Consider the following 22,378-nt stretch of genomic DNA (forward strand, 5'->3'; position numbering starts at 1 on the left):
AATTTTTAATGTAACTTTGAACAGTCGCTAAAAAAGGCAGTTGTAAGGTGAGGTATACTGTACCTATATGTATTTGTTTCTGTGTTAATCCTACTATTCATCCATTTGGATATACTCCTATAAATAAAAATATATACATTTTTCTCTGATTATATAAGGCTGAATAGGATACGGGACATTTTATTAGCTGAAAAATTACATTAGCATAAGAAATTAAAGTATATTTGGAGAAATATCACATCCTTTTATTTTACTTAAGTAAGTAAATAAGCAGAATCCATCCATTGGTGTTAAGATGTATTTTATATTTTGTTCCTATTCGGTTAAACCTCTTGCTAACAAAAAATCAGTAGCTTTTCACAAAGTAAAATGGTTGAACTTGTAAGCGTATGCAGACCAGATTGGTATTGACTGCCGGTGTAACATTAGAGTGGCTTTTTAAGTTACATAAAAATGTTACCAGCTGGATGCACAAATGGCTTGTAAATCCTTCAGGCGGTGCTTTCTGTAGAGGCTGAATTGGGCCTCTCATTCTTAGAATTATCCTCAACATGTCTTTTGAAGCAGATGCCTTTCAAAGCATACCTTCAGTGACTGGGCAAAATTGTAAACTGTGTAAGAATGTTTTTACTGCCCTTCAAACTTTGTTAGGGATTTGCCATTTTTTAAAAAAGTGATGAAAGGGAAATACTTACAATAGCTTTCAAGATTGTTTAAAGTTTATCTTTGATCAGTTGTAACACTTCCCATTGGTTAGATTAGATCAGACATGTCAAACTCGCAACATTGCATGACGTCGCGTGACGTGTCAGAACTTTTTCCCCATTGCCAGCAATGGGGGGGGCGCAGTTTCCTCATGATGCGTACCGCCCGCCAGCCGGCAGTTTGACACTCCTGGATTAGATCAACAAGGACAGGCAAAAAAAAGGGGATCTAATACATTTGCAGATTATCATACATTTTAAGGAATCTAATGAAGATTTTAGCATAAATGGGTTTTATGTTGCCAAGACTAGAGGATAGAAATACAATAAAATGAATGCTGTCTGACTTCAGCCAGGGCTGTTTTTACATGAAGGGAGACTGAAGGCAAAATGGAACAACTCACCACAGCCAACTCGCTATGGTCAACTCGCCATGGTTAACTCACCGTGGGACAACTCACTGTAGGGCAATTCAACAATTCAATTTAATTATTTCAAATAATTAAAAAAAATTAATCTTTGTGATTCACATTTCATTTTGTCCTTCCTTTGGCATCCTTTCTTTAATGATTCTGTTCCACTATTTTTTCTATATTAGTGTATGTCTTGTCCCATGGCAAGATTCCCTGCAGTGAGTTGGTCATGGCGAGTTGGCTGCAACAAGTTGGCTGCAGCGAGTTGTCATAGACCCGAATGAAGGATCCCTGGAAATGACACAATCTCACGTATACTTTAAGAGAGACTGGAGAACTGCATGAAGTTCTAAATTAAAAGCAGTGCAACATTTGGATCTTCTATATAGAATCCACTACCTCATTTTCAGCCCTCCACATTGCTGAAATGTGGTGACAGAATGAGTTTGGGCCAGGTTTCCTAAGATTGTGAGAAGCAGAGAGCAACACCTTGGGAAGCAGCATAATCTCACAATGGCAAGAATCACACAACACATGCAGACAGAATGACCGTATTTTTCCGTCTATAAGACACACCCTTGTATAAGACGCTCTCACAGGCAAGTTTCTCAGCGCCAAAAACCTGAGCCAGCAAATCTGCAGGTTCAGCCAGCCAACAATCTTGCCCCCTCCCCTCTCCCATTAGTGGCAAGGCCACAGGGGCTTGACACCTGCACCAGGCAGCATGGCAACCCACACAGGCATGCCCTGAGCTGCGGAGTTTACCATTTTTTTTTCCGTGTATATGATGCACTTGATTTTTGAACAGGGTGTTTGCAGGAAAAAATAGCTTATACACAGAAAAATACAATAACAAACTGCATTATTGAAATTTATAAATTCAGCTAGACTTGGAAAAACTATGGGAGATCTTCAGGAATTTCAGGGGTGTAGGCTAGGTTGGGGAAGCTGTAAAATATCCTGCAAAAAAAAGGCCTTGCTGCCAGAAAACAACCTGGTTTGTCACACGGTTTCATGGAATTCAGGAAAACCTGTCTTCATCCAAAGGAATAGTTTTGTTCCTAGAGGCCCTAAATCATATTTGTACCCATGAGACCCATTTTGAAAACAGAGAAAAGGTCCCTCACCCCTGCACTAAATTAACTTTACTAAACTCACAGCAAATGTTGCCTAAATCCTCCACTCAATGTCTGTTTGCACTGAAACTGGCTGGATAAATGTCATTAACTTCTAATTTTTGAGATCGGGTTAATTAGTCATTTGTATGTTGAATATCTGTAGCATTTTAAGGGAAGAAAATGAAAATAGCATTCAGAAACAGAGTGTTCCTGAAAGCACATAAAATGAGAATAATATAAGTGATTTTTTTTTCCCTAATTCCTTTTTTACCTTTTTTACCTAATTCCTTTTTTACCACTTTTTACCATTTTTATCTCCCACAAATGAAACTGAATCTGTGACTTCTTAAAACAAGTGAATAGGATGATAAGCTATAGCCGGATCCTGCCTTTTTTAGAACTTCCTTGAAAGTAATAATAGAATAGTGGAAACCATACTCAAGAGCGAGATTTCAGCTCATGCTTTCAGTGAATGAGTTATCCATCCCAGCTCAGCTCAGCAGGCAAATAAACAGGAATGAAACCCTGTTCTATTTCTGACAAGGTAGCCCACAGAGTTTGAAATTTAAAGATACAATATCTCTGCTGTTTCTACGAGGGGTTGCCATAAAACATGCTGTAATCTTAACAGGGGTATGCTATATGCATTCCCCAAAGGATTTCTGACACCGAGGAACACTTGAGAGTGCTTAAGTCTGCTCTGGCATTACCATATAAGGCTTTTTAGTTTCAAGCATGGAAGAATGGCAACTACTCCAAGTATCAGCCATCAGGGAATAGATGACAACAGTGACTAGTTTGCCTTCTGAGGGCCAGATGCGTTATATCTGCCTGCAACAATTACACTTTGAACTTCTATCTAAGAATGTGTTTGTATGATATCCTGGATTTCCTTTTCATAGTACGATCACATAATATTCCGTCTACAGATAGGTTCTTGGGCCCTTGTTGTTACTGTTGTTGCCTACATTTGTGGAGACTTGGGAGTAATCCTGGCCTCTATGCACATACCGTAATTTGAACACACGGGCCATCCCGCATACACACACAATAAGACATGAAACCTGGGTTTAAATCACACAAGTGAAGACAGAATCACCATACTACATTATTCCAATGTGTAAATTCAGCAATATACTGAAATAAAAACATGTATTTATGAGTTGATACCCAGGGGGAAATTAAGTGGAAACTAAACTTCAGCCTGTGTTGCCCAGAAGTTCTCATTCTAGGAGTTGCCCCATGCATCTGGAGAGAATGTATAGAGAAATTTGGGGAGAAGGTTGTGTCACTCCAGGACTCTGTAATAGATGTAAAGATTATATACCTTATTATTGTATGCATTATTTCCATTTCTCAAGTAATAGCTGATAATGATGGTATCTGGGTGTGAGTGTAGGCATAACACTATGTTGTCAGTCTCCAAAGCATATTGAATAAAACGTTGGTTCTACAAACCATGACTATATTACACTTTTTATAAATGAGACCTCATAGTGTGGTTCCACATTAATGTAATATCTCATTAGATATCCAAACACAATTCCTTAAAGCAGGGTTCCCCAACCCCTGGTCCGTAGACTGGTACCAGGCCGCGGCACGCCAGCAACTGGTCCGCACAAACAAGCAAAGCCTCATCCATGGAATGCAGCAGCACACAAAACCACACACTGAGGAAAAACGTCTCTCCACGGAACTGGTCCCTGGTGCCCAAAAGGTTGGGGGCCTCTGCCTTAAAGCTTCCAGCCAGAGTAACAGGGAGACGTCCTATGCCAGCACCTTGGACATTTATAAATGCCCTGATTCTATGAAGAGCTAACTCTGATCCTATAACTTCCAGTTATGATGGTCCCCCTCAAAAGGTACTTATGAACTGGTTTCGAATTTCTGAGCTCCCCCTCTGCAGTCATGTGATCGTAATTTATAAAGTTTTTGCTGAAAACTGGAATTTACTTCTGGCTTTTGTCAAAACTGCCTCATAACAATGAGTTCATTATGCAACTTACTGTGGATTTGCTTAACAACCACGGTGATTGCCTTAATGACCGCTGCCAAAAAGGTAATAAAATCAAGTCATTCAGGTGATGACCTGCTTTACGACTGTTACAACTTATGATCATAATGGGCAGGCTCTATTATGTAAGTTGAATCTATTGTACTGGGAACCATTTAGTTTCTCAGCATTCAGTCAGACGCATTGGACTTCTTAATTTTGGTTTTGTTTTAATGTTTTCTTTTAAAATATTTTGTTGATTAATTCTTTTCTAATATTAGCTTAAAACTATTCCATTCACTCTTTTTCTCTGCCTTTTATAATGTAGCTCATCTAAATGTATACTAAAAACAGTTTAAAACTATTTAGACATAATTCTGAAGAGTTTTAAAATTATTTTAAAATTACTAAAACCAGCACATATTGAGCCTCTCAGGTTCCACCTTAATCTCATTTTTTTGCTAGATACATGAAAGATAAGATGTTAATATTTCCTATATCAGTATTTGATCTTTGTGAATTCCAGTAGATCTGTATCCGTAAGAGACTATAGGATCAGAGTGTTTGGATTTTGTGTATTTCTGAATTTCACAATTTGGTTCATTGCATCAAAATGCATTAATCTGTATTTTTCACAATAAAAATATTTAGTGTGGTTATATTTAGACCAACTGTATTAATAAGTACATTTCTAAGGAAGTTACATTGAAAAATACACACAGTATGTACATCCACATTCTTGTGGATAAGAGACATTCCTGAAGTAATAAACAAGGCTATTAATAACAAATACACGCAAACACATGGGTTGGAAATAGATTATATGATCCAGGCTTAATGTATACATATGTTGGGGCTGAGGACTAAGAGAGCCATTTTTAGATCATGCCATCTTTTAGAAATATAGCCAAGGCATTTGCTTCCAAACGGAGCATTCGTCCAAATATTAACTCATCTGGATTGACAGTCTAGGAAGACCGCCTTGAAATAATATAAATAAAGCAATGCTAGTGTGCTACTTTTCATGTGGTCAACCTTTGCATTTTCTTTCAGTAGGTTTTCTTCTTACCAAGCTAGATACAATAAGGATGGGAAACATATGTCCTTCTAGATGTTGCTAATTATCTTACCCAGCGGTTTCTGATCTCATGAATCAGGCTGAAGGTTGCTAAACAGTGGGACACTATTTTCTAACTCTTCTCTCTTCCACTGTTACAGTTTTCTCCTACTGTCACTCAGGACTCTCTTTGGAGTTGGAACATAGCTTCAAGGGAAGTAGAATCAAAGATAGGATTAAACTTTTTTTATTATTCTAGTAAAACTGTTTAAATTGCTTTTGTATTAATTTGGTACCAAGCCAAGACTTTCATTCAGACAACCCTGCTGTCTATGTTTCTAGTTAAACAATCTTTTAACAGTGACATAGGACTGGATCATCATTAAGGAACTTGGAGGCACATACAGTATTTTTCTTTCCCCAATCCTCACTCACTATCTTTCCAAGTCAGGTTGCCTGTTAGTTGATGAAGGGTATATAAAATTGTAGCTACTAAAACATTTCTAATTTTATCCCTGGTCTAAACAGGCTCTCTGGTATGAAAATAGAACGTTTTCTGCATCATTGTTTCAAGTGTCAGTTGTATAATGGATCTTCCAGTGTAGTTTGTTTAGTTTAGTTAAAAGGTAAAATTCCCTAAGCTGTAAAGAAGTCCTATCTTATGCTTATTAGTAAAATGTTGTTTTCTCAGCTGGATGCTGAAGATCTCAAGTAGATCCCATTTTAAGCTGTCTCAAATTGTTATTCAGCAGGTGGCTCACTATTTCCTATAGCATGTAATATTTATATCTATTATGAAGGGAGTATAAATATTGATACGAGATACATTATTTGAAGCTGATCCTACTCCAGTCAGTCATATATAAGCCTGATCGCCAAGGATATGGAGCAACAGCCATGGATTTATATCATTCATGTCAAAAGATGCGTGCAGAAAGTGTATTATTGTTCAACTCTGCAGCATGTCCCAAAGGTACTTTTTCAAGTGGCAACTAGACTTTCTTGTTTTTCTTTGAAGACGTTTAGCTTCTCATCCAAGAAGCTTCTTCTTCTTTGACTGACTCCCCCAAAACAACCACTTCATAAACGCATGGCACATCATAGGAGAACAATCCCATCAGGACAAGATTCAGCAGTCCATCTGTATTTAAATGACACAGGCCACTCTTTTGAAGACAGCAAAAGTCCACATTTTGGACAGAGAGGACCAATGGTTTGAAAGAGGGGTCAAAGAGGCCATCTGTGTCAATATTGAACAGCCTTCTCTCAACAGAAGGAGCGGGGGGAGGATACGACATCATCTATCTCTAGTCTACAACACAGTCCTTTCAGCAGTTCCAAAAAGAGCTGCACCACCACCCATTTGCACCACTCAGGTGACCTTGAAGACACAGATAAACCTCCAAGTTGCCTCAACGACTCTCTAAAAGAATGCAAGTGACCAGCTGTCTGCAAGGAATATAAATCCTTCCATTCCCCACCATCCAGTCAGAGCAGAAGAAGCTTCTTGGATGAGAAGCAAAATGTCTTCAAAGAAGAAAGTCCAGTTGGCTCTTGAAATAGCACTTTTGGGACAACCATGATCTGAATGACTGAGAATCTCCATAGACAAGTCTGCAGGATGTTCTAGAAATGAGAGCAAGTTTTTATCAGAACAATCCATTTCAATCAGAAACATCTGTAGATCTTTCAAGCTGGAATGGGGCATCTGCCTTGGCTTGTGAGGTAGTTTCAATTTATCCTGACTACATGTCAGCAGGCTGGTATGGGAATGTATGGATCCAATTTAGCTTGCCCCATATTGGAACATACCTCTTCCAGCTGAGAAATAATTCAAAGGAAATATAGCAAAAGGTGTTTGCAAAACACCTTTATCTAGTTGAATGACATGTACCTAATATTAACATTAAATTTTATCATAAACAATTTAACATGAAGTTTAATGTCTATCTCGTTGTTTGGTGTTATTCACATATGCAAATTAGGGTACTGGGAAGCAGTGGGCAGTTCAGTTTATAGTGATTAGGAGTCAGAAAATAAAACAATCAGATGTTCCCATCAATTGCTGCTTTAAATATGCAGATATTTGCTTTAAAAGATACTAAGCTAATTTTCCAAAACGGATGTCTATCTGAAACTTCTGGTTTTGATTTTTTATACATCAACTGGTTATAAGAGTCAGTTTAGACTAGCAGTTAAGACACTTGGCTACAAGTGTTTGACTCCTGCCTTTGGCCTGAAGCCAGCTGAGTACCTTGGGGTCAATCCCTCTCTCTCAATCCCAAGAAGAAGATGACAACCCACTTCTGAAATTTTGCGGAAGTCCAGGCAGTCTGCAGGAGACAACACTGACCTGAAGGCATTAAAAAATCATTATACTGTTCCTGCATAAACACGTGTATAGGTGATATTTACTAAATTCACCCTTTTTTCTAGACTTAAGCTAGCCCACATAATACACTAGGTCAGTGATGGCGAAGCTTTTAGAGACCAAACTGCAATCCAAAATGCACTTATGTATCGTCAGGTGCTGGGTGGGCGTAGTCCATTGGGTGGGCATGGCTGCGGTAGTAACGGCAGACTGGGTGGGAATTAAAAAGTTCAATCAATCAATTCCAACTTTGCGAGATCTTTTTTTTCCCCGTGAGAAGTTGATTGATTGAACTTTTTTTTTTTTGCATACGGCGGTGGAGGCCTAAAGTGAAAAGGTTTTATAAAACCCAGCTGAAGACCTAGGACTGGGGTGACAGCACGCGTGCCCACAGAGGGCTCTGTGTGCCACCTGTGGCACACGTGCCACAGGTTCGCCACCACAGCACTAGGTCAAGCATAAAGCCAGTTGTGGGATTCAAATATGTGAACAACCGGTTCTCTGTGAGGAAGCTGTTTCTGGAAGTCCATTCTGGGCCTGGGCAAAAAAAAAATTGGCTACCGGTTCTGCCAAAGTGTGAACTGGCTGAATCCCACCACTTCATAAAGCTAACCAAGCTTGTCATGTAAGTTGAAATGCAGCCAGTGGGTCTTCACTGGTCCTGTTTTAGCCCATTGTGGAAAACTAGCCACGGAATAGCTGTCCAACCAAACCAACTTCCCATGGCACAGTTTGCCTGAATTGGTACCACTAATGCGTGATCTCACTCTGATTAGCTGAATTTTAGAAATTCATCCGGGTTGCCCTGCCAGTATATTTTCTTATTAGAAGCCTTTACTGAGATCCAGTTCAGCAAGTCACGAAGTTCAATACGTGTCCGGTGCATCAAACGAATTTCTCCGCACTCCGACACCGCATCTTTTCCTCACTCTGCCCGCCCCCCCACGCCGCTTATCTTTTACAATGTCTTACCTGATGAAGAGATCTGGAGGCGTTGAAAACCTACCAATTCTTCCATTATTATTTTTCTCTGAGAGTTGCGTTAAGAGGAGGAAACGTTGGGAAGAAACGGCGGGGCTGGGAAGACTCCTTCACAGTTCTCCTCTATGCCTTTTCCTGTGCAAGAGTACCTTCCCCAAGGAGCATTTTTTTTTAAACAAAGTGAAATATTACAGGGGAAGTAATGGCCTCCTTGTAATCCTTTCCCTACAGGTAAGAAGTCGTGCGGAACAAATCGCTGGATGCACTAAACCAGGAGGGGAAGCTAAGAGCCTTCCCTTGCTCAAATATACAGGTAGTCCTTGATTTACAACAGTTCATTTAGTGAGCGTTCACAGTTACAGTGGCACTGAAAAAAGGACCTTATGACCATTTTTCACACTTATGAGCGTTTTAGCATCTTCCTGGTCACATGATTTAGGATGCACAACAGGAATTTTGGGCTAGGTGGTGGTTGTAAGTCGAGGACTGCCTGTAGTTTCCCCGCAGGTTCGCGCCCTTTACAAAGCAAAGGGAAGTGAGGCGCAGAGGAGCGTGCCGGGCCCGGGCCCCCGACGCCTGGTGAAAAGAAACAGCCGGGGAAGCTCCGTGGCAGCGCTTCATTCTCCTTTTTTCCCCTCAGGGAGGCCCGCGCAAATAGCGGCGGCCCGGCCGTGAGGCGGGGAAATCCCGTCTCCTCCGCTCCCCGCGGTCAGGCTGCGCCGTCGCCGCGCCTTTCCCCCGGCGCTCTGCCGCCCGCGCCTTTTCGGGCCGGTTCTGCTTACTACAGACGCCGCCGATGGCCAGCCTCCTTTGGTGTGTGAGCCAGCGCTGCCAGAGGAGGAGCGAAGGCGGTGAAACGTCAAGGCGGAGAGGCGAGAAAGGAGGTGGGGAAAAAGAAATTAATAAAAGATTGCAGCCCTGCGCGCCGTCCCCTGGACCGCGCGGCGTTGGGATGGCAATGCTGTAGTGTGACAGCAGCGGCGGCGCCCAGTCGCAGCGATGAAATGTAGCTAACAGCAGCCCTGCAGCTGGAAAAGCAGACAAGGCACCAGGCCGGTCTGAAATATGCGCTGACTTCCCGAGCCCGGGTGGCTTTTTGCGACCAGAATCCACCCGCCTTGACTTTTTTTTTCCCCCACCACCACTCCGCGGCATTCAATAACTCGAAAACGCAATTCCTTCGGTGCCTGCCGGGTCTCTGCGGTTTTTGCTGCATCCTCCGCGCGCCCAGGATGGCGGAGGCTGAATTGCACAAGGAAAGGCTGCAAGCTATTGCAGTAAGTCTTTACTTCGGTTTGTTTTTCTCGCTTCTTATGTCTCAATCCAGAGCCTTAAAGGTTGCTCCGCATTCCCTCACAAGAGCTGGGCAGATGGCTTTTTCTCACCTCGCCCCCTTTCCCCCCCACCCCGCTTTTAAAATGCGCCCTGGTGAAGTTGTGCTGAGTTTGCCCTTTTCATTTTTTTGCATTGGCTTCATTGCTTTGTAAAGAGCAAATGGTCTCTGCCTTTGGCCGTGCATTGATGGAGTTGTAGTGGGTTTGCATGTCATTGAGGTGAATAGAGATAGATAGATAGATAGATAGATAGATAGATAGATAGATAGATAGATAGATAGATAGATAGATAGATAGATAGATAGATAGATAGATAGATAGATAGATAGATAGATAGATAGATAGATAACAGGTGTGAGCTGTTTATGTACAAAATATTAGTTCACAAAATCTAGATTGGCAGTTGCAACAGAAGCATGAAGAATGCATTCTCCTTTAAGGGCAGATGCACTCACAATTTGCAGTGGGTTTCTACATACGGTAACAGTTGGCTGTTGCTTTTCGAATGGAGACAAAGTTAAGTACGCTGCACATAGTGTTGGTGATCAGTTTGCAATGCCAGTGCTAAAAATTCAGCAGCTTTGGTAAGGCTTCAGTAATTGATTTGCAGGGCTAGTTCTCTCAGAGGTGAGTTCCATTAATTCTCTCAGGTAAGCATGTACTGTTTGCTGCCTTGACTGACTTCCTTTGACTAACTTCAGCAGCACCTGAAGTCCTTATCTGGGTTTTGGAAATTAAACAGGGTTGGACCAGGATAGTACTTTGATGTGGAACTATTGGGAAATACCAGGGTTGTGGATTGGGCTGGAAAGTCAAAAATAACCCTGGAAGTAGGCAGTGATAAACTACTACTTGCATATCGTTACCAAGTGGTCTTGTGTTGAACTTGACTCAAGGGAGACTTTCCCTTGCCTGTTTATTTTAATAGTTTCCAACTAAAAAAAAGGCAAAAGGAATATCTACATATATAGGAGTTCCAAGGACAAATCCAGAACCCCTACATCAGCTTACACAACTGTTACACACACACACACACACACACACACACACACACAGAGAGAGAGAGAGAGAGAGAGAGAGAGAGAGAGAGAGAGAGAGAGAGAGAAGAATACCATAAATAGGAATTAAGTAGATCAGCTACCAATGTAAACTTCATTATGATCACCAAGGACTTGGAGGATGATAATATTGAGGGAGAACATACTGTGTTTTTGATTTTAAAAAGGGTTATAAGTCCCTTCACCATGATAAAAGTTTTATCTGAACACTTTTCATCATATAAACTCCATTATAAACCACACCCTTTATTCAAACATCTTTGGCATAAAAACCGGCAGTTGAATAATGCCAGTTTTGTTTGATATTTATGTGAGACAAATATTTGATTTTCTATCAAATATGTAATTAATGGGAGAGGGAGGGAAGGAGAAGGAATAAAAACACCAAAAAAGAATTTTTGGACTAGTCTTTGTTCTTCTGCATGCATTTTTAATTTGCCCTGAGAAACTTCAGATAAATATAAATGAATGATAATATACAGGAAGTTTTATTTGACATTTAAAATCTCTGATCATGGTTAGATTTCAATCGGCTCCTGCAGAATTGATAGTGAATGTATGAGGCACGTGATACTACTCTCTGATTTGAATCTAGAGTTCTTTTATATTCTGATTTCTCTACCCCCACCATGTTTGATCACTTTGTCTAAGAATGTTTTTGGAAAAAGTTTTAGTTTCGGCTGTTAGGTTAATTGCAGTAGGCCTCAGAGATGGTTGTATGTTTCTGCTCTTCTACTCTGACCTTGTTCTTAAGGTAGCTCATGCTGCCCATCAATAATAGTAGTATGGATGCTTTGATCTCCACTTTTTATTTTTTTTATTTTATTTTTTTTTATTTTAATTCCATTTATATCCCGCCCTTCTCCGAAGACTCAGGGCGGCTTACAAGCTTAGCAAGGCTGATGTGCTTGGGCTGGGTTTTATACAAGTTGATGTCTGTACATTAACAAGGTTTTTTTCCCCACATAGTTTGCCATTATCTCCTTCCTAGGGCTGAGAGGGAGGGACTGGCCCAAGGTCATCCATCTGTGCCTAAGGCGGAACTAGAACTCACAGATTCCCAGTTTTCTAACCTGATCTCTTCACCACCACACCAAACTGACTCTTTACAACCAACTGGGTTTTGCTTTTTCATCAACTCATTACATTTCTTTACTGTCTTGTTCCAGTCTTGACACTCCATAATGCTCTTCGTTTTCTGCTAAGAGGGTTTTATCCACTTCCCATTGGTTTTGCTGTCTAAATGCAGCTATCTATGATTTCTTTTGTTGTTTCTGGTATAATTTCACTGACTTTTTTTTACTCTTAACTGGTTTTTGACTATTGAATAAGTAAATAAACAAATGAATAAAGCACAATTCATGCTAATGTATCTTTTTGCCAATTCTAGAACGAGTGGGTTGACTCAGAAATACAGATAGTCCTCAATTTACAACCATTCATTTAATGACCGTTCAAAGTTACAATGGCACCGAGAAAAGGGACATTCGGGCCTTGCACTTAGAACCGATCACGGCAACCCCCAACAGTCATGTGATCAAAATTTGGGCTCTTGGCCAGCCAGCATATATTTACAATGATCGCAGTGTACCCGGGGTCATGTGATCACCGCTTGCAGCCTTTCCAGCTGGCTTCCAACGAGGAAAGTCGATGGAGGAAGCCGGATTTGCTTAACGACTCCACGATTCACTTAACAACTTCCTTGCTTAACAACAAAAGTTCTGGAATCATTTATGGTCGTAAGTGGAGAACTACCTGTAGATAAAAGAGAGACCTTTTTCCCCACAATATCTTAGTTTAGAATTTAAACTTTAATGATTAAAACTGAGAATGGATGCTGAATAGAAACGAGCGTGAGGTTCAGCTGTCACCAAATGTTTATTAGTTTGACTGTGCAGTCAATATTCTTAGAATATGCAGCTCCAAGACTAGGTTGTTTTATTAAAATCACCTGCCCTGTTGCAGTGGTCATGTGGTCATTTGAGATAGATGTTGCCCATACGACTTGCCCTTTGTGCTTCAGTAAGGACATAAATGCCTATAGAATTGTGAGCTGTTCTGTTGTGTAGATTTATAACAATCTGATCAGTGAAGAACATTGTGACAGAATCAAGGCAAGCAAAACATTTGTAATTACTTAAAATTAAACTTCTAAATCTTAAAATTCTGAAATCTATTGTCTTCCTATTATATTTCTGGAGTAGACAAGAACTTTTAAAATTTCATATCTTTAAATTATTTGAAGTTAAATTCCTAAATCTTAAAATTCTAAAATCTCTTCTCTTCCTATTATAAAGAACTTTTAAAATTTCATATGCATTATGCCTGAGAAATACAAAACTAAAATAGTATTCTTAAGCCTTCTCCCTTAAATCAAATAAAATACATAAAGTGCTGTATCATCCTATCTTTAGAGATAAATTTCACTTAAGAGAGCCAATTTGGTATAGTAGTTAAGACAACCAGCCGACCGTGAATTCTAGTCCAACTTTTAAGTGGGAAGCCAGCTGAGTGACTTTGGGCTAACCCCTCTCTCTCAGTCCTGGGAAGGAAGCAGTGGTAAGACACTTCTGAAATCTTGCCAGGAAAACTGCAGGGACTTGTCCAGGAAGTTGGCAAGAGTCAACATTGACTCAAAGTGCCCCCCCAACAAAAAAAATCAACTTAATTTTCATTGAGTGCTGCAGCCAAACTGTTGGTTGGGACTAATAACTGACAGCATGCTATGTCCTTGCTGACTCTACTCAAAGGGTTGCCTATTACCTGCAAAGCCATATGTGATTCGGACTGGATATTTGGAAAGCTGGGTCATAGTTACTTAGACTTAGGCTGTAGTTGCTTGACTTAAGCCAGTCCATCTGATGTCACTTTCCTTCCTTAAGGAAAACAGGGATACAATTACAGATAGTCCTGGATTTACGACCACAATTGCCATCAGAATTTCCCTTGTTGAACAAGGTGAGTCCTGCCTCATTTTACAAGCTTTCTTGCCAAGGTTGTTAATTGAATCATTGGAGTTGTTAGGAGTATCATGTAGTTAAGTGAATCAGATTTCCCCTATTGACTTTGATTTTCGGAAGTTAGCTGAGAAGGTTGCAAATGGCAATCACATGCAATCTCAGGATCGTGTCGTAAATGTGTACCAGTTGCCAAGCTCTCAAATTTTGATCATGTGACCATGGGGATGGTGCAGTGGTGATAAGTGCAAGTACTGATCATAAGTCACTGTTTTCAGTGCTCTTGCAAGCATTTGCCCATAGTGTATGATTAAAGAAACTGAAAAGTATTGCATCCTAATTTTTGTTTTAATCAAGTTAAGCTGGTTTGTTAAATAGAAACTGTTCTCTCCATCCATATTCCCGATCATTTGTACAAACATTTATACTGTGCTTTTCATTTGTAAAGGCTCCCAGATAAGCTTATTGATGATAATAATAATAATAATAATAATAATAATAATAATAATAATAATAATAACAACAACAACAATAATATAATAATAATAATAAGTAGTAGTTGGAAGGGACCTTGGAGGTCATCTAGTCCAACCCCCTGCTCAGGCAGGAAACCCTATACCATTTCAGGCAAATGGCTGTCCAGTCTCTTCTTAAAAACCTCCAGTGTTGGAGCATTCACCACCTCTGGAGGCAGGTTGTTCTACTGGTTAATTGTTCTAACTGTCAGGAAGTTTCTCCTTAGTTCTAGGTTGCTTCTCTCCTTGACTAGTTTCCATCCATTGCTTCTTGTCCTGCTTTCAGGTGCTTTGGAGAATAGCTTGACTCCCTTTTCTTTGTGGCAGCCCCTGAGAAATTGGAACACTGCTATCATGTCACCCCTCACCCTTCTCTTCATTAAACTACACATACCCAATTCCAACAACCGTTCCCGATATGTTTTAGCCTCCAGTCCCCCAATCATCTTTGTTGCTCTTCTCTGTACCCTTTCTAGAGTCTCAACATCTTTTTTACATCGTGGTGACCAAAACTGGATGCAGTATTCCAGGTGTGGCCTTACCAAAGCATTGTAAAGTGGTATTAGTACTTCACTTGTTCTTGATTCTATCCCTCTGTTAATGCAGCCTAGCACTGTGTTGGCTTTTTTGGCAGCTGCAGCACACTGCTGGCTCATATTGAAGTGATTGTCTACTAGGACTCCGAGATCCCTCTCACAGTTACTACTATTGAGCAAGGTACCACCTATACTATACCTGTGCATTTGATTTTTCCTGCTTAAATGTAGAACCTTACTTTTTTCACCATTGACTTTCATTTTGTTAGATAGCGCCCAGTGTTCGAGTCTGTCCAGATCCTCCTGTATTTTAAGCCTATCTTCTGGAGTATTGGCTATTCCTGCCAGCTTGGTGTCGTCTGCAAATTTGATGAGTTCCCCATCTATCCCCTCATCCAAATCGTTAATGAAGATATTGAAGAGCACTGGGCCCAGAACAGAGCCCTGGGGCACCCCACTACACACTTCCTTCCATGTAGATGCAGTTCCATTGAGGACCACACGCTGAGTACGGCCTGTCAGCCAGCTACAAATCCATATGGTGGTGATGCTGTCTAACCCACATTTTTCTATCTTATCAAGTAGTAGGTTGTGATCTACTTTATCAAATGCCTTACTGAAGTCCAAGTAAATTATATCTACAGCATTCCTCTGGTCCACTAGTTTTGTCACTTGGTCAAAGAATGTAATAAGATTTGTCTGGCATGATCTGTTTTTGACAAACCCATGTTGACTTTTAGTGATCAAGGTGTTCTCTGATTTGTTGTTTGATTATCTTTTCCAGAATCTTCCCAGGTATTGAGGTCAGGCTGATAGGTCTGTAGTTTCCAGGATCTATTTTTTTCCCTTTTTTGAAGATGGGAACTACATCAGCTCTCTTCCAGTCCTCTGGTAGTTCCCCAGTGCTCCAGGATCTTTGAAAAATATAGTTCAGTGGTTCTGAGATCACGTCTGCCAGTTCCTTGAGAACTTTGGGGTGTAATCCATCTGGTCCTGGTGATTTGAACTCGTCTAGGCTGGACAGGTGTTCACTTACCATTTTTTTGCCTATCTTAACTTGCGTTTCTATTCTGTTTTTTATGGCACTGGTTTTGGTAGGTTGGACTGTTTTTTTCCCTTTGTGTAAAGACAGATGCTGGAGAAGACTCCTGCGAGTCCCTTGGACTGCAAGGCGATCAAACCGGTCAGTCCTAGAGGAGATCAACCCTGACTGCTCTTTAGAAGGCCAGATCCTGAAGCTAAAACTCAAATACTTTGGCCACCTAATGAGGAGGAAGGACTCACTGGAGAAGAGCCTAATGCTGGGAAAGATTGAGGGCAATAGAAGAAGGGGACGACAGAGAATGAGGTGGCTGGATGGAGTCACTGAAGCAGTAGGCGTGAGCTTAAATGGAGCCCAGAAGATGGCAGAGGACAGGAAAGCTTGGAGGAACATTGTCCATAGGGTCGCGATGGGTCGGACACGACTTCGCAACTAACAACAACAACAACAAAGACAGATGCAAAAAAACGAGTTAAATAGTTCTGCTTTCTCCCTATTGCTTGTCACCTTCTTGCCACTTTCCCCCACTAATGGACGGATCATTAACTTAACTTTTTTCTTGTTTTTTATATGTTGAAAGAAGCATTTTTTTGTTATTTTTGACTTTGGTTGCAAGCCTTAGTTCATTTTGAGCCTTAGCTTTCCTCACTAAATAAAAGATAGTATCCTTTTCTTTATATTATAAAGAAATGATATGAAAGGAAAACAGATGATATGAAAGGGAAAAAATAGTGTGTTGGAAAAATAAAAACTCAAGTGCCAGTGCTAGATGTTCTTTTAAGTTGTTCACACATAAAGTTGCAGTATGAGACAGTTTGGTGTAGTGGTTAAGGTGCTGACCTAGAAACCTAGGAGACTATGAATTCTTATTCTGCTTTATACACGAAAACTGACCAGGTGATTTGGGGCCGGTTAGTTTCTCTCAGCCCAAACAACCTTACAGAGATATAGGTGGCAAGAATGACCCATTGGGATCCCCATATCAAAATAACTTACCTTATGTCCGGCCAGAACTTGAAAATAACATCCAATGTAGCACAGTATTTGAACAAAATAATCCAGTTAAGATCTGCATATGTGGGACTGATTGGGGTAGATTGTAAGGGCGACTCCGAAATATAATGTTTCCATATTTTATCTATATCTTAAATTTGCATTTTATTACTATTTTAACTTAAATTGTATTTTAATTCCATTTTAAATTGTATTTTATCAAATTCCATTTCGGATTGCTTTTATCTAGTTTTGGTGACGGTTTGTTGCTGGAACTTTGTACTTTGATATGGCCCAAGGGCTAATCAATAAAAGTTGTTGTTATAGGTGGCAAGAGTATTAGATATGTTTGCCACCTTGAATTGACCAAATATGTTTAAGATGGCAGAATAAAACAATGATGATGATGATGATGATGATGATGATGATGATGATATGGTAGTGGCTATAGTAGAATACGGTAGTTTTTGATCATCTTATCAATATTAACTGGAGTGATAAAGCGAAAGAGAAAAACCCAACATTGCCCATTTCTTTCATGGTTAATTCTATGCACATCTTTCTGGATTCTTCCTGATTTCGTGAACACAGATTTTAGTTATACAAGCATATCTTGTTTTATTGCACTTTGCTTTATTCTGCTTCACAGACGTGGCATTTTGTTTGTTGGTTGGCCTTACAACCAAGTCCATTGGCACCATTTTTCCAACAGCACTTGCTCACTTCATGTCTCCATTCCTCATTTTGATAATTGCTGCAATATTTCAAACTTTTTCAATACTATTAATCAGATGATTAATGGTATGTACATTGCTGTATACAAACCTTTTATATGCACTGGGAAACCAAGACAAAAATCATGTGACATGCTTTGTTGCAGTACAGGCAGTCCTTGACTTCAGACTGTATTTTGGTTGTAGGTCATGAAGATTGTAAAGTTGGTTATCACATGACCACACCCAATTTTATAACCTTTCTTGCAGTGGTCATTAAGGGAATGCAGTGGTGGTAAAGGGAATGCTGTGGTCATTAAGTAAACCTCTTGTTTCTTATGGGGCATTTTTTTTGCTGGAAAAAAGAAGTAAATGCCCATTTCTGGGGGGGGGGGAAACAGTGTGAATTGCAGTCACTTGAATGGGGAACACTCCAAACGGCCATAAATGTGTGCTAATTGCCCAAAAAGTGATCACAGGGGAGCAGACATTGAACTTTGAATCTGTCATAAGCTCCTTTTTGGGGGCGGGGGTGTCTGTCATAACTTTAAATGATCAAGGACTATCTATATACGCTTTATTGTGGTGGAGTGGAACTGAGGTCACAATGTCTCTGAAATACACTTGTATTGCATCGCTTACCTATTATGATTCTTTCTCTGTCACTTCCAAAATGGTGCCTGTGATCATTTTGGCCTGGTTACAGGGTGGCCAGGACATTTCAAAAATGAAAAAAGGCACCTTTTTAACTGGTTTGCAGATGATGTTTCTAGATCTTTGGAAATCTAGAAGTGTGTGATCCATTACTTTGAACAATTTCCTGCTTCTCATGTTTAATTTCTGACCCCCATGTCACAGACAAGTTTATTTTTGCCTTGTAACAATTTAGAATTTCCTTGTCTAAAATAAATAAAAGGCCTTTTGTGTTTGAGCTTTGAAGGAGCAGCTAATGTAGTCTGTCAAAGCTTTCCTTTGAGGTTGGCTAAGAAGGGAATGTGAATATCCTTTGCCTTTTTTGGCAAGTGTCTTTGCATGCTTTTAAATATATTTGTTTAATAGAGTTGATCAGATTATTTAATACTAATGTGGCTACAGATGGGACACTGTTACTGTTATGAGAGGCCTCATATCAATTCCTTGCCTGAGAAGCTCTCAATTTATGGCTCCCTGCCTCAGAGAGAGACTATCGTCTCTCTTAGGATTTTCAATTATACTGAGACAAAGTTGTTTTTTTTAAAAAATGCATATTAATAGGAGGGAAAGTCACTTTTGCCAGTTCTAAATTCTGGTCTTTATGGTGAACGGTTAAATTTTATTTGGGAAGGAAACTCCAAAGTAGGGATAATCAGTTTCATGGAACAGTAGTAGACAAGGCATTTTGCTTAGCACTTTTTCCAATATTCTATTTCTATGTGCCAGTTAGAATAAAAATTGTTTTGATTAGAACACATATGTGATGTGCCACTTCTTATTCAAACTTTATCTTTGTACAAATAATATTTTTCCTTGAAAGCCTACGGGTAATTCAAATGACCAACGCAACGTTCTGTAATCAAAATCAAGTTAGAAACCAGATTTAAAAACTGATAAAAGCAGATATTATAACCTCACGGATGAATATCAACTTAGTTTACTTTTTGTTCTTTGAGTGAGCTACTTCTGAAATCAAACCACAGGGTACTTAAATAGAGTGGCTGGTTGTGTTGAATTGTAGCCTGACCTCTTCTGTGATTAAAACTGTTGAAGAATTTATGTCAGGGGGTAGACCTAGTAAATTATACATTTTTTTTATATCTATACCTTTACTCAGGATCACTCCAGCTACATATTACAAGGATTATTTATATTACCTGGATGAAATACTACGTTTCCAAGACAAGGGCATCTATAGGATTATTATTATTTTTTTACTTTGTAAATTGCATGATATTCTGGTTTAGGAAAGAAACAATTTAGGCTTTGCAACTAAAATGTGGTTTGACCACATTTTAGTTGCATCCCAATTTGGCCATCCCACTTCTTATATATTGGAGTTTGTATCCTTTGCTTCCAGTTTATAGGAACTAGACTTTCTGGAGCATCCAATTCATTATGCTTTAATTTCCATGATCAGAAAATAAAGAAGAAAATTCAAACCAAAGTCACTGCCAGTTGGGGAAAACATGTCAGTCATTACTTTGTTCCTGACACCTGTATAAAATCACCATATTCTAGTCTCCCTCATTTACCATAGACCAATATTCCTCAACCTTGGCAACGTGAAGTTATGTAGAGTTCAACTCCCAGAATTGCCTAACTAGCATGGCTAGGGAGAGAATTCTGGGAGTTGAAGTCCACATATTTTTGTCCGCAAATGCCAAGGTTGAGAAACATGAATAGATCAAAGGAGAACAGACTCCATGGAGATTTGTAAGCAGATTCTCCTGGTTTAAGACTAGTAGTTTACAGTTTAGGGAAATAAGTACTACTGTACATTTGCTTTTTAAATTTGTTGGAGTTTGTTAGTGCCACACATAAACCAAGTAGAAAAGGCCAGGAGACAAAATAAATTTTAATGTGTAACCTAAATTAAATATTAAATATGATTATTTATCAAACATCTAATAACGTTCCAATGTTTTTACAATTTTAAAATTACAATGTGGGGGCAGCTTTTGGAGATGGCCCGGGGACATCCTTAAGATTTGCAGTGCTACCCTAGAACTTAGATTGGACCGTCTTGTCTATTCAAGCTATCACCCTGGCTCTCTGCCATTTATTTTTGAGCAATGTTGAGAAATACGATCACCAAATGTTCTTGGCTTTTAATTTTCATTAGAATGAGCCAACGAGTAAGCAAGAATAGTTGGATTTTGTAGTCTAGTGACAGATGGAGAACTCTACCACAGCATTTTTTGCGTGATTCACCCAATCATCACGAAAAGAAATTCTTTTATTGACATTTTTGAGTTATTCCACTTCTCCTAATTAATATTCATTAATGTTCAAACAACTGAAATGTCTTGGAGAAATAGTTTTGTGAGAGATGTTAAAGACTAGAACAATACTAACACAGAGTTCACAAACTGTTCAAAGATGTTAGAAGCATTATCTGTGAATAATTTAAGAATAAAATAAGTTCAGTTTTGTTTTTGTCTTTTGATGTTTATACTGTATCATAGTAGCCTGCTGCTAAAAGAAGAAAATCAGCTATTCTTGCTGGGTAAGCTTTGTTTGTATCCTGGACAATAAGAGGCATTCACTGAAAAATATTTTAAGTTTTTGTGGCTATTGCAGATTTAGTAAAAGCTTTCTATTTTTATTACAGTTATTTTTAATAACTGTGTATGTTATGTATGTATATTCATTCAGTAAGATCACTGGATTCCTTATCTACTAGTAATCTGAAAAGAAAGACAGATTGGATGAATTTTAATTTATTTGGTATATAATGAGCTTGGTTATAGTATGCTTGTTACTCTGCTACAGATTTGGCAAAGAAATAGTCTGGGGTATGTGAGAATTCTTGTAAATGGCTGCTCCTTTATAAAAAAAAGTTAAATTGGCCCATAAGCAAGCATGTTCATGCTTCTAATCTAAAACCAAGATTATTATATTTTCTTAACCAATCGCCATTTCATATGCATGCTGTAGATAAAAACAGAAATGGCAGTTTAAGCTTGGGCTGCATTCAGACATAATCTAAACTGTGGTTTAATGTTATATGCCCATATCTTGGCTAGTGTCAAGGGGTCATGAGAAAGCTATTAGAAATTCTACTTCTGAGTTCATCCTTATTTGAAATCTAAATCTTTAATATTGTTAATCATGGATGTAGTTAGAGCAGTGGTGGGCAATTACGGCTCCTTTATGATCTGTGGACTTCAACCCTCAGAATTCCTGAGCCAGCCATATGGACAAATTGTAGCAGCCACAAGCTTGGGGCACTGGAGTGTACAGTAGTCTATACTTTAATATTAAATCCGAATGCAGTCACAATGCATCTTCTTATAGCTTTGACAAAATAATAGTTTATTAAAGGATGCCGAGTAGATTAATTTTCCCATTCATTTTTAAATTTCATTTGTCTGCACAGTTTAATTTTTTTTAAGTTCATGAGAAAATATATTCACTGTATTTTTGCTAGTATATCCATGTTTCTAATATGAATTTATTTTCTCTAAATGTCACTAATTTTCCTTTAATAATGCTGCTGTTGTGGACATTTGTTATGGGTAGGTTAAATCACAAAGTTGGAAGAATTGTATGAATAATGACAGTTTCTATTTTCCCATGGATTCAAAGGTGTGAAATTAAGCAAGTGGGTATTAAAATGTGAATAGAGCAAATGTTTTCCCGTCTCTTGAAGGAAATTTGTTTGCATAGTAGAACTATAGGGCAAAAAAAAAAAATCAACATAACTTAACCTCAATGTTGAGAGCAGGTATATCTTAATAAATGACTTTCTCTTTTCCACTCCTCTTCATATGTGCTGATTTCTTCCATCATGAATTTTTTATTTGCTGATTTGCTGTTATTTGTAATAAACATTTAGCATGTAAAAACTGCTTACAAAATTTCATTTTGCTAGTAAGCACATAGGCCAAATTACGG

At 39.0% G+C, this 22,378-nt stretch overlaps 1 protein-coding gene across 2 annotated transcripts in view; it reads left to right on the forward strand.

Annotated features, from left to right (window-relative positions):
• Positions 1-9,869: 9,869 nt before the first annotated feature.
• LOC310633944 (paralemmin-1-like) overlaps positions 9,870-22,378 on the forward strand; it is a gene marked incomplete at both ends in the record, with an annotated part of 126,985 nt that continues 114,476 nt past the window's right edge. For both annotated transcript variants that reach the window (XM_083351947.1, XM_083351948.1), the window contains one exon: positions 9,870-9,914. In XM_083351947.1, the coding sequence (XP_083208073.1) occupies positions 9,870-9,914 (45 nt within the window). The remainder of the gene's footprint in view (positions 9,915-22,378) is intronic.

Source organism: Vipera ursinii (genome assembly GCF_947247035.1).
Source record: "Vipera ursinii genome assembly, chromosome: 2".
In the NCBI taxonomy this organism is placed as follows: Eukaryota; Metazoa; Chordata; class Lepidosauria; order Squamata; family Viperidae; genus Vipera; species Vipera ursinii.